Raw genomic sequence first — 13,541 nt, forward strand, 5'->3', positions numbered from 1 at the left:
CAAACGTAGGACCTCGTATAAGAGAGATGCCTTAACGTGGCTACGAGGTACACATAAAATTGGCCATTTTTGTGCGCTAAAAGCTCTCATTTTTCATATTTCTAGTGCAGTAATGCAGTTCAAATTTCGTTTTTTCAAGTTTGCATGTTTTGGCGCTGCAGTGTGCTGCCCTATTTATTTAACTGCACACAGTGGATGGGCACATTCTTCTCCCCGGCTTCTCTGTGCAGTGCTGCTTGAGATACCGATACCATCAGAAGTGTAGTGTACATCGTCCGCAGAAAGCCATGGGGGAAGATGCACCCACCCAATGTGACCATGCCAGGCAGGGTTTAGGCAGCGTCTATGCATACAGTCATGGCCAACAGTGTTGGCACCCTTTAAATTGTGCGTTTTTTCCCGTGTGGTTCTATGCACTAAAAACGCAGCAATTTTCTGAAATCTCACGCACATGTTGCTTGGTGTTTTTTCATTGCAGATTTGAAGCATATAAATTATCTTTCAGCATTTTTCAACCATTATAATGACTAAGAATAAAATGCATTATAAAAATGCATAAAAAACACACGTGAAAACTCGGCAAAAATACACTATTTTTTTTTTTTAGCTTTCAACTGCCAAGGCACACTTTTTTGATGCAGAAATGTCTGCAACAATTTTTTATCGTTGACACATGCCCTTATTATGTGTCCTATACTGTGCCGCCAACATCGGTATTGTCAATTTATACACAAATCCACTAGGAGGCGCAAGTGGCAAATAGAAAAGACTTAAATGAGCTTCAACAGGTCCGCTCGAAATCGTCCAAGAAATTAGGTTTGCATCAAATTTTTCTGCTACAAATTAGTTTCTAAGGTCCCTCCACAGCATAACAAAGGTTAAAAAAAAAATATTAAAAAATGGCACCATGGAAAAAAGTGGTTCTATGTGTGCGAAATGTGGAGCTGATCGCCAAAGCAGCGGGAACTGTGCGCTCATCCATTAGTCCATGTAATATAGGAAAAAGAAGAAAAGGTTCCACTCATCAGTGCTGTTGAAAAATTACAAGCTTTATTCAAATATCACATTAAAAACAGGGGTAGAGGTATATTCACAGAATATCACGGACATTTCTGCAACTGATTCATTTATCTAAAAGGGGCTGGAAGAAATGGCAATAGAAAATATAAAGTGCACTACAAAGTACTTTCTGGTGTATTTATTTTCACACTTTTAATGTGTTCCTAGTCTTCTCTATGGAAAAAAATGCTTGAAAAGAAAAGCAATGTACTTTTTCTTAAAATACAGCATTTTTTGCTCCTTTCTTTGTTAAAACAAACACTGGCATCAGATGTTTGTTAGAAGGCAATGTGAAATTCTGAAACTCCCTACAAACAATTTTTTTTCTGGTACCAATTTTTCACTTGCATTTTATGCTCTTTTATTTTTTTACCCACTTTGTGGCATTTTTCCCCATAGACTTCCATTCCTACTTTCTGAATCGTATGCACCATGTGTGAATATAACACTACCCTTACAGCCATCCCATTTAACCCCCGAAGCTTTTTTAATTTTCTTGTTTTATTTTTCTCTCCCCTGTTCCCAGAGCCATAATTTTTTTATTTTTCCGTCAATATGGCCAGGTGAGGGCTTGTTTTTTGCCCTTATTCACATTGACGTAGCTTGATACATGGTAAGGTTTTAATACTAGAGACAGGACAGGACTATCTCAATGGGTTCACCTTGATGTGGGGGGATGGTAACTAAATATCCTACATTATTTACATGTGCAGTTGCCATTTGGGTATATGCTCATTATTGTTTTTCTTCAGGTTGTGTCTATGAAATGGTACAGTGTGAGTGTACTCTTACACATTGCATATATATCAGCTTATAGTCCAGCTGTTTTTTTTTTTTTTTACCGCTATGGGGATATAGCTATTGGGCTTTACTTTACCTTTATATGATTCCAACTCCATAGAGAGCTGCAGAGAATAAAGCCGATCTGCGTCAGATTTCACAATATTAACTGAATATAATATTAAATATATATTTGATTGATAGACCTACTGAGGCTGGTGTACCTTGATTAACCATGTCAGAAGTGTAAATGCAATATGTGAACGTGTAGCACGATTGACATCTCAGTGTTGTTCCTCCCTGCTGTTGAAATCTCATATTGCTCAGGGCAAGCTGCAACTCTCCCCTGTGTCCTTCCTCCCTGCTGCTGAAATCTCACAGTGGTCAGGGCAAGCTGCAGCTCTCCTCAGTGTCCTTCCTCCCTGCTGAAATCTCACAGTGGTCAGTGCAAGCTGCAGCTCTCCCCTGTCCTTCCTCCCTGCTGCTGAAATCTCATACTGTTCAGTGCAAGCTGCAGCTCTCCTCAGTGTCCTTCCTCCCTGCTGCTGAAATCTCACAGTGGTCAGTGCAAGCTGCAGCCCTCCTCAGTGTCCTTCCTCCCTGCTGAAATCTCATACTGCTCAGTGCAAGCTGCAGCTCTCCCCTGTCCTTCCTCCCTGCTGCTGAAATCTCACACTGCTCAGTGCAAGCTGCAGCTCTCCTCAGCGTTGTTCCTCCCTGCGGCTGAACTCTCACACTAGCCAGGGCAAGCTGCAGCTCTCCTCAGTGTCCTTCCTCCCTGCTGCTGAAACCTCACAATGGTGAGGGCAAGCTGCATCTGTCAATCAGGCTGGGTGGGTGGAGTTTGAATACATTTGGGCTCAAACTCTCTCACTGTGTAGCTTGACTAAAACAGCTCATTTTAATATCAAGATTATATAGCCATTGCCTCAAGCTTTTCAAAGGAAGTACACCAGCCTCGTTAGGTCCAAGAGACTATATAACATTGCATGCTGATGGTATTATGAAATTTGATGCAGATCTGTTTATCAGTAGTATATCAGTTCTTATTTAGGCACACTGGGGCCCCCTGGGCTATAGGTACTGTTGTAATTGCGCCATGCATGTTTTCCTACATTGGTTGAGGGGTCTCTGTCTTAAACTTCATGAGTGATGAGGGCACAAATCAGGATTACCATTTATCTGACAAAATCCAGGATTAAAGAGAACAGCATGCACCGTAAGGCTATGTGCACACTTTGCAGATTCCACTGCGCATTTTTCCGCAGCGGAATTGCAAAATCCGCAGTGAAAACCCATCGCGGTTTTTACTGCGGATTTATTGCGGTTTTTACTGCGTTTTCTTCTGCGGATTTTCAACTGCAGTTTTCTATTGGAGCAGGTGAAAATCCGCAGAAAAGAAGTGACATGCTGCGGAATGTAATCCGCAGCGTTTCTGCGCGGATTTTTCTGCAGCATGTGCACAGCGTTTTTTGTTTCCCATAGGTTTACATTGTAATGTAAACTCATGGGAAACTGCTGCGGATCCGCAGCGGTCAAATCCGCTGCGGATCCGCAGCAAAATCCGCAAAGTGTGAATATAGCCTAATACCGAAGACTGGGTAAAGATACAACATTGTTCAGAAGTCGGCTAATCTTACATACAGGTAAGCGGTCTGGCTGAGTAATGGCCGGGTCGCAGTGTTCCCTGATAGAACTTCATTGTCAAACCTTGAAGGTTGATGTAATACTGCTCCATGAAAGATATCTACTTAGTTTAATCTGATCCATTCAGGGTCTGAGGTTTTTCAAGGCGATGGGACCTTATGGCCCAAGCACGCTAGAGTCCTGGGCATGGCACCAGTATGGCAGTACATGAAGCTGCATGGACTTTATGCCCTGCCATACAGACTTTATCTGCCTCCATGTACATGGAGTTCATTTTCAGCTATTGGCAATTTTTATAAGGAGAGAATATTCTTATACATACAGTCCAGTTGAGAAAGACTCCCAATTTGTTTGGCCATATTAAAGAGGACCTATCACCAGGTGAAAAGTGATCATTTTTTCCCTGTTGCACCCGAATGTTTTTCCTAACCCCTTCCCGACCCATGACGCCACGTAGGCGTCATGAAAGTCAGTGCCAATCCGACCCATGACGCCTATGTGGCGTCATGGAAAGATCGTGTCCCTGCAGATCGGGTGAAAGGGTTAACTCCCATTTCACCCGATCTGCAGGGACAGGGGGAGTGGTAGTCTAGCCCGGGGGGGGGGGGGGGGGGGGGGGGGGGGGGGATTAGGAGGGGGGTGGCTTCACCCCCCCCCTGAGGCTACGATCGCTCTGATTAGCAGTTTCACTTTCAACAGCCAATCAGAGCGATTTCTAATATTTCACCTATTAAAACTGGTGAAATATTACAATCCAACCATGGCCGATGCAGCAATATCATCGGCCATGGCTGGAAACACTAATGTGCCCCCACCCCACCCATCGCCCCCCCAGCCCTCCGATCTGTCCGGTATACTGCTCCGCTCCCCTCCGTCCTGTGCTCCGCTCCCCCGTGCTCCAATCACCCCCCCGTGCTCCGTTCCACCCCCCGTCTCCGTTCCACCCCCGTCTCAGTTCCACCCCCCCGTGCTCCGTTCCACCCCCCCGTGCTCCGTTCCACCCCCCCGTGCTCCCTCCCACCCCATCATACTTACCGATCCTGCCGGGGTCCGTCCGTCTTCTCCCTGGGCGCCGCCATGTTCCAAAATGGCGGGCGCATGCGCAGTGCGCCCGCCGAATCTGCCGGCCGGCAGATTCGTTCCAAAGTGCATTTTGATCACTGAGATATAATCTATCACAGTGATCAAAATAAAAAAAAAATAATAAATGAAGTTGTAAAACCGCTGCGGAATCCGCACAAAGAAGTGACATGCTGCGGAATGTAAACCGCTGCGTTTCCGTGCAGTTTTTCTGCAGCATGTGTACAGCGATTTTTGTTTCCCATAGGTTTACATTGAACTGTAAACTCATGGGAAACTGCTGCGGATCCGCAGCGTGTGCACATACCTTTAGAATTAGGCTATGTGCACACCGTGCGGATTGGCCGCTGCGGATTCGCAGCAGTGTTCCATCAGGTTTACAGTACCACGTAAACCTATGGAAAACCAAATCCGCTGTGCCCATGGTGCGGAAAATACCGCGCGGAAACGCTGCGTTGTATTTTCCGCAACATGTCAATTCTTTGTGCGGATTCCGCAGCGTTTTACACCTGTTCCTCAATAGGAATCCGCAGGTGAAATCCGCACAAAAAAACACTGGAAATCCGCGGAAAATCCGCAGGTAAAACGCAGTGCCTTTTACCCGCGGATTTTTCAAAAATGGTGCTGAAAAATCTCATACGAATCCGCAACGTTGGCACATAGCCTTAGGGTTAGGGTTGGAATTAGGGTTGTGGCTAGGGTTAGGGGTGTGTTGCGGTTAGGGTTGTGATTAGGGTTATGGCTACAGTTGGGATTAGGGTTAGGGGTGTGGGGGGGTTAGTGTTGGAGGTAGAATTGAGGGGTTTCCACTGTTTAGGCACATCAGGGGTCTCCAAACGCAACATGGCGCAACCATTGATTCTAGTCAATCTTGTATTCAAAAAGTCAAATGGTGCTCCCTCAATTCCGAGCCCCGACGTGTGCCCAAACAGTGGTTTACCCCCACATATGCGGTACCAGCATACTCAGGATAAACTGCGCAACAATTACTGGGGTCCAATTTCTCCTGTTACCCTTGTGAAATTAAAAAATTGCTTGCTAAAACATCATTTTTGAGGAAAGAAAAATGATTTTTTATTTTCACGGCTCTGCGTTGTAAACGTCTGTGAAGCACTTGGGGGTTCAAAGTGCTCACCACATATCTAGATAAGTTCCTTGGGGGGTCTAGTTTCTAAAATGGGGTCACTTGTGGGGGGTTTCTACTGTTTAGGCACACCAGGGGCTCTGCAAACGCAACGTGACGCCCGCAGACCATTCCATCAAAGTCTGCATTTCAAAAGTCACTACTTCCCTTCTGAGCCCCGACGTGTGCCCAAACAGTAGTTTACCCCCACATATGGGGTATCACCGTACTCAGGAGAAACTGGGCAACAACTTTTGGGGTCAAATTTCTCCTGTTACCCTTGGAAAAATAAAAAATTGCAGGCTAAAAGATCATTTTTGAGAAAAAAATTTTTTTTTATTTTCATGGCTCTGCGTTATAAACTTCAATGAAGCATTTGGGGGTTCAAAGTCCTCACCACACATCTAGATTAGTTCCTTTGGGGGTCTAGTTTCCAAAATTGGGTCATTTGTGGGGGGGATCTCCAATGTTTAGGCACACAGGGGCTCTCCAAACGTGACAAGGTGTCCGCTAATGATTGGAGCTAATTTTCCATTTAAAAAGCCAAATGGCGTGCCTGCCCTTCCGAGCCCTGCCGTGCCCCCAAACAGTGGTTTACCCCCACATATGGGGTATCAGCGTACTCAGGACAAACTGGACAACAACATTTGGGGTCCAATTTCTCCTATTACCCTTGGCAAAATAGGAAATTCCAGGCTAAAAAATCATTTTTGAGGAAAGAAAAATTATTTTTTATTTTCATGGCTCTGCATTATAAACTTCTGTGAAGCACCTGGGGGTTTAAAGTGCTCAATATGCATCTAGATAATTTCCTTGGGGGGTCTAGTTTCCAAAATGGGGTCACTTGTGGGGGAGCTCCAATTTTTAGGCACACGGGGGCTCTCCAAACGTGACATGGTGTCCGCTAAAGAGTGGAGACAATTTTTCATTCAAAAAGTCAAATGGCGCTCCTTCCCTTCCAAGCCCTGCCGTGCGCCCAAACAGTGGTTTACCCCCACATATGAGGTATCAGCGTACTCAGGACAAATTGGACAACAACTTTTGTGGTTCAGTTTCTCCTTTTACCATTGGGAAAATAAAAAAAATTGTTGCCAAAATATAATTTTTGTGACTAAAAAGTTAAATGTTCATTTTTTCCTTCCATGTTGCTTCTGCTGCTGTGAAGCACCTGAAGGGTTAATAAACTTCTTGAATGTGGTTTTGAGTACCTTGAGGGGTGCATTTTTTAGAATGGTGTCACTTTTGGGTATTTTCAGCCATATAGACCCCTCAAACTGACTTCAAATGTGAGGTGGTCCCTAAAAAAAATGGTTTTGTAAATTTCGTTGTAAAAATGAGAAATCGCTGGTCAAATTTTAACCCTTATAACTTCCTAGCAAAAAAAAAATGTTGTTTCCAAAATTGTGCTGATGTAAAGTAGACATGTGGGAAATGTTATTTATTAACTATTTTGTGTCACATAACTCTCTGGTTTAACAGAATAAAAATTCAAAACGTGAAATTTTCAAAATTTTCGCCAAATTTCCATTTTTATCACAAATAAACGCAGAATTTATTGACCTAAATTTACCACTAACATGAAGCACAATATGTCACGAAAAAACAATCTCAGAACCGCTACGATCCGTTGAAGCGTTCCTGAGTTATTACCTCATAAAGGGACACTGGTCAGAATTGCAAAAAACGGCCAGGTCATTAAGGTCAAAATAGGCTGGGTCATGAAGGGGTTAAAATCCAATATACGGTTCCATAGATACGGATCTGATTATTTAGTGATCATTTTTATAGTGCTCAGAGGATCCTCTGGGGCGTGTCTTTACACTGCTCTGCATAATTAACCTGTAAGCCACACCCCCTTGGTAAGACCATCAAAATAAGCACTAAAATACAGTAGTATCCAGTAATACAATATCTAGTAAATAAGTGTTTTTTTTTACAGTGGAGTCTATTGGCATTCAGTCTTGTGTTATTCATATGTGTCTGGCACATGCGATAAAAAGGAGGTCTTAAAACAGTCTCACTTTTCAAGATAGAAGCCCTCCTCCTTCTCCTCCTCCCAAAGTGTTTAGCCTCTTAATATATTGCAATCACTAACTTACTAACTATGTTATTTTTACTATGTTATTTTAATCATCATATTATACAGCACTGTGTACTTACAATTGCTCACACTGCCTTTCTACCCAGCTAATTCTTCACTTTGCTCTATGTACAAACAGGATGTCTATTTTCCCTGCATGAATCATTATCCTCTACAACAACTGACCCAGCTGCTCAAAGTCCTTAACCCCCGAAGCTTTTTTTTTGTTTGTTTTTGCATTTTCGTTTTTTGCTCTCCTCCTTCCCAGAGCCATAATTTTTTTTATTTTTCCATCAATATGGCCATGTGAGGGCTTGTTTTTTTGCAGGACGAGTTGTACTTTTGAACGACACCTTTGGTTTTACCATATTTTGTACTGGAAAACGGGAAATTCCAAGTGCGCTGAAATTGCAAAAAAAGTGCAATCCCACACTTGTTTTTTGTTTGGCTTTTTTGCTAGGTTCACTAAATGCTAAAACTGACCTGACATTATGATTCTCCAGGTCATTACGAGGTCATAGACACCAAACATGTCTAGGTTATTTTTTATTTAAGTGGTGAAAAATTCCAAACTAAAAAAAAAAAAAATTTGCGCCATTTTCCGTCACCCATAATGTCTCTATTTTTCGTGATCTGGGGTTGGGTGCTGGCTTATAATTTGTGCAACGAGCTGCAGTTCTAATGATACTATTTTGGTGCAGATATGATCTTTTAATTGCCCGTTATTGCATTTTAATGCAGTGTTGTGGCAACCAAAAAAACGTAATTCTGGCGTTTTGACGTTTCTCGCTACGCTGTTTAGAGAGAAGGATCATTTTTTTTTTTTATTGATAGATCGGTGGGGACTCACCAGTGATGACTAGAAAATTCATTTTTTCCCCCCGGTTATTTTCTCTTATAAATTAACTTTTTTTGGGTGGCTGCATCTCTGGCCACGTGCACACATTGAGTATTTTGGTGAGGTTTTTTTTACATCAGTAAGTCGAAACCAGAAATCAAAAAGTGTGGTGGACACTAGGACCTGGAAATTTACCTCCCCAAGTCACATCCATTAATGTTACAGTAATAAATAAGACGTGCCCAAAGTCAAATTTTATCACACTTTATTATCAAAACAATTTTTTTTTCCCAAGGTTGTCCACACTTATTATACACATACTGCACGGATACATTTTTACTTCTACATTTAGGACATGGTAACAGGTGGGACTTTCAGCCGAGATGGTCACTTGCAGCAGCTGCAGGAATCACATCCTTTTGCACACTGACAGCCCTGGCTGCATTTACTGCAATCAGCAGGACAACAAGTGCAGCAACCTGTGGGGGAAAAGGCAGAAAATTATTGCCAGGAAAAGATTATGCAATTTTTCAATAATTTTGAAGTAGAGGGTGGCAGATCACCAGGAATAATAATAATACATATATAGGATCCCATATAGAATGATCCATTGCAATTATTAATATACATTTGTGTGAAAGTAACCCCACAGCAAGGCTAGGATCACTCAGCAGTATTTTCTCTCATTTGAGAAAATCGGGCTGATTATCAGATTTCCTCAGATGAGAAGTATAAAAAAAAAGTCTCCATCTTCTCCATTGTGTCAGTCCATGGAAATCTGACTGCACTCATATGTCATTCGAGTGCAGTCTGACGTTTCCCACTTGCATGGCAGAGTGCGATTCGAATATAAGTCGTGCATGCTGTGATTTTTTTTTTTTTCCCTTTGGACAGACTGTGTCAAAGGAAAAAAAAAAAAAATAATAATAATAATAGGACATGTGAAGGGCCCTATAGAATACCATTAGTCAGTGTGTGATCCGATGTTTTCTCAGATCGCACTCGGACTGAAAATACAGCCATCTTCATGACACCTTAAAAGTGAACTTTTTTTAGCCATAGCAGAATTGCCGATCACCATGGACCCATCTGATTACATTTTTGATCAATTAACTTAATTAATCACATGCTTTGGTACATGGAAGGGTCAGCAACTTACCGTGCTCCAGGTGTTGTGAAACTACAAGTCCCAGCTGTGTGCTGTCAGGGTACATTGGGAGCTGAAGTTTTAGGGTATATTTCCACGTTCAGGAAACGCTGCGTTTTTCCGCAGTGTCCAGATGTTACAGCATAGTGGAGGGGATTTAATGAAATCTCGTTTCCACTATGCAGAAAAAAAGCATGCGTCTTTGCCACAAAAACGCACATGTGGCACGTTTTTTCAGAATACAGCATGTTGCTACAATGAGCAAAACACCGCAGGTGACCTGCCAGTGACCTCAGGTGCAGATTTGGTCAGGATTTTACCTGCATAAAATCCTGACCAAATCCTGAAACAAGCCTGAACGTGGACACATACCCTTACAATAGCGAAAGCAATGAAGGCTGCGGACCCCGGAATAATGTCTTATTGATTTACCTTTTTTTTTTTTTTTTGCATTGAAAAGGATGAAATTTGCAACAGATCTAACATACATCATGATGCCCTAAATGCACATTATTATTATTTTTTTTACTACTATTCACTTGATTTCGTCAGTTCAAACAATTGCTGGCACTCATATCGTCTTAAAAGAATTGCTTTATTGACCCAGTAGTATAGAAAAAAAAAAAAGTCGAATACAACAGCACAAAAATTAAAAAGGCAGAAGAGAAATATCAACATGTTTCAGACCTGCGCAGTCCAGGCTTGACAAAAGACCATGTTGCCTGTGAGCGCAGTGGATATTTCTTTTTTGCCCTTTTAATATGTTGTGTCCGACCATTTTTTGTGCCTTTTATACTACTGGATCAATAAAGCAATTCTTTTAAGAAGATGCGAGTGCCGGCTATCGCTCGGACTGTTGGTATTACTGGAGTGTTTGGCCGAACACCTGGACAGCCGAAATGATGGTTCCTTTTTCATAGCCACATACGTGTACTTACTTTTCTTGCATGACTTGCACTTGCAGTCTTTGCATTTGCAGGAATCCCCACAAGAGCAGGATCCACCTGGGGAGAGATAAAGTATATATGATAAGTTTTCACCAGATTAGAATGAATCACGTACCCGGAAAGTTCACCAAGCTAATGAAGGTTATAACATGCTGATGCCTATAAGGGCCCTACGTACCATTGGCACAGGTGCAGTTTTGAGGGTCCATGGCAGGTGCTGGAGATCAGATCAGGAGGATCAGGCAGGTGCTGGAGATCAGTAGATCCTGGAGATCAGGAAGGTGCTGGAGATCAGATCAGGAAGGTGCTGGAAGTCAGTCGATTCTGGAGATCAGGCAGGTGCTGGCGATCAGACAGGTGCTGGCGATCAGACAGAGGCAGTCACTTGCTTCTCAGCTGTGTTGATGCTGTGTGTTCTGATGCAGGATCCTCTGTCACTTCCTTATATACACAAGATCCTGAGCCGAGTGCAAAACTAGGACTAGTGCACAACACTCCCACCGCCTTCAACATGTGCAAAAGGCAAAGTATAAACACTGAGTGCAGTGTGCACCAATTACTCAGCCATCCAAGACACAGGATGAGCCAGCACCAGTGACAATGCATTCTAGATCAGCCCCTTACAGAATACGGATATAATAGATTTAGACCTTCAGAATTTTCATACAGTTTTAGAAGCCAAAGGCAGGAATGGATCATGAACAGACAACACCTCCTAAGTTTACTAATACCATGTAGCATAAATACTGTATTTTGTTCCATTATTGCCCAGAAAATCTGCTGCATTTAACATCACACAAAGCAGAAGTGCATCATTTCCCTACAGGCCTATATGGGGAGACAGACAACACATGCAAAGATTGCCCAACAGGCGAGACATGCAAAAAAACAACTGTTGATACTTGTAAAGAAAAGTCCAGTGGCTCTACCATCAGATTAAAGACATTGTGTGCACATACCTCATGTGTGGTCTCAAACTTAAAACTGCCCCCATAATGCCGGTCCTGACTAACTAGGGCTTATTTATGGTGTAGCAGGGGTGTCAAACTGCATTCCTCGAGGGCCGCAAACCATGTGTGTTTTCAAGATTTCCTTAGCTTTGCACAAGGTGCTGTAATCATGATGTGTGTAGGTGATTAAATTATCACCTGTGCAGTACAAGGAAATCCTGAAAACATGACCTGTCTGCAGTCCTTGAGGAATGCAGTTTGACACCTCTGGTGTAGAGTTTATTATTAGATTCACCAAGTGAGGTGGATCCTCCAAGCCCAAGGTCTGGGTGGCCACACGGGCCATGGGTGTCAGCATAGCAGATAGATGGTACACACGGGACATGGACTTCCGATCGTAAGCAGGTAGGCGGGATGCAGGAAACCTCAGGCAGTGGGGTGACGTCCAGGAGACTGTGGTCAGGCAGACGGGATGCAGAAAACCGCAGGCAGGCGGGAAACGGCCAGGAGACACCATGCAGGTAGGAAGGAGACATCCAGGGGATTGCAGACACCAGCTGACTAGCTCAAGGTGTATAGAGCAAGCCAGCTGGAGTCTAGCAACACTGAAGTCTTAATACCAAGACACAAGTGTGTGTCTTGGTGAGCCTTATATAGGTACTGTATCACGCCGGGCCATCGTCACAGCCCGATGAGGTGCACAACGGAGTCTAGTGGACCAGGCTTAGATCCAGGACAGGTGCCTAACTCATATTTCAAGCATACTCCAAAAATCCTGTAAACTCACGCTAGGGCTTATTTTTGGGGTAGGGCTTATTTTTGGAGAACCACAGTAATATAGAAGAAAGCCCACATTCAGTGAGGAGAGCTAACATGGCATCTACAAACGTCTATGGGACCCTACTCTGTAAATGCCTAATTTCATATGGAGACATCCAACGTTGGCTCGGTCAGGAGAACTGGGACCTTCATCTAGGAGAAGAGCTCTGTATTTTTCCTCCACTAATGATATATATTACCTATTGATAAGTTAGGAGATGCACGTGTGATCGCCACAGATGGTACCTAACAGTTATCACCTATCTAGTGAATAGCTGACGAGTTTATCGCGGTACAACCTCCTTAGGCTGCGTTCACACTTTGGCTATTTATCACACTGATGTTGCGTGCAATGTTTTCCTACTGGATCACACAGCAGAGCATGCATACATGCGATTTAGGGCACACGTTCAGGATTTCTTGTAGAAAATTCCTGAGAAAAACCTGAAATTTTCTGCAAGACATCTGCATGCATTTTTTGCGCGTTTTTGATGCGGCTTTTTCCGGACATTTCCCAATGCATTTTATAGTGGGAAATCCGCAAAAAAAACCAGCAAAATTAATGCACATGCTGCGTTTTTTACCGCGATGCGTTTTTTTCGTGGAAAAAACGCATCGTGCACAAAACGTGTGGAATTCATTCTAAATGATGGGATTCTTATTGTATGCTGTTTTTTTTTTTTTTTGCGGTTTTATAGCATTTTTATTGCGAAAAATCAGCAACGTGTGCACACAGCCTTAATGCTTCTGTATTTGCAAATGGCAAAATCAATGATTAACCCTTGTGCTGACTACTATTATAGGTAGCATATTGCACCAGGGTGTGTAATGCCGATAGCATTAGGCTACTTTTCTTCTATAACATGAAAACATTGTAGATTTTTCTCAAGCTCAAAACATCACCAAATGCAAAGCAGCTAAAGAGACGTCTTAATATGCAGGGCCCATCTTGTTTATCTGGTAAGGAGGCATGGGCAGGAGGAGGGGAATGTGCACACGGCCAGCTGACAATGGGCCAAAGCCTCAGCCGTCTGCACACGGCTCAGCAAGAAGCCACCAATAATGACCCGC

At 43.0% G+C, this 13,541-nt stretch overlaps 1 protein-coding gene across 1 annotated transcript; it reads right to left on the reverse strand.

Moving 5' to 3' along the window:
- Nucleotides 1-8,855: 8,855 nt before the first annotated feature.
- On the reverse strand, nt 8,856-11,119 carry LOC138648777 (metallothionein-like). The gene is made up of 3 exons (XM_069738667.1): nt 10,880-11,119; nt 10,693-10,758; nt 8,856-9,086 (listed from the first exon to the last, which is right to left on the reverse strand). The coding sequence occupies exons 1-3, from the start codon at nt 10,908-10,910 to the stop codon at nt 8,995-8,997; spliced, it is 189 nt and encodes a 62-aa protein (XP_069594768.1). The 5' UTR covers nt 10,911-11,119; the 3' UTR covers nt 8,856-8,994.
- Nucleotides 11,120-13,541: the final 2,422 nt, after the last annotated feature.

This window comes from Ranitomeya imitator, chromosome 9 (assembly GCF_032444005.1).
Source record: "Ranitomeya imitator isolate aRanImi1 chromosome 9, aRanImi1.pri, whole genome shotgun sequence".
Classification (NCBI taxonomy): domain Eukaryota; kingdom Metazoa; phylum Chordata; class Amphibia; order Anura; family Dendrobatidae; genus Ranitomeya; species Ranitomeya imitator.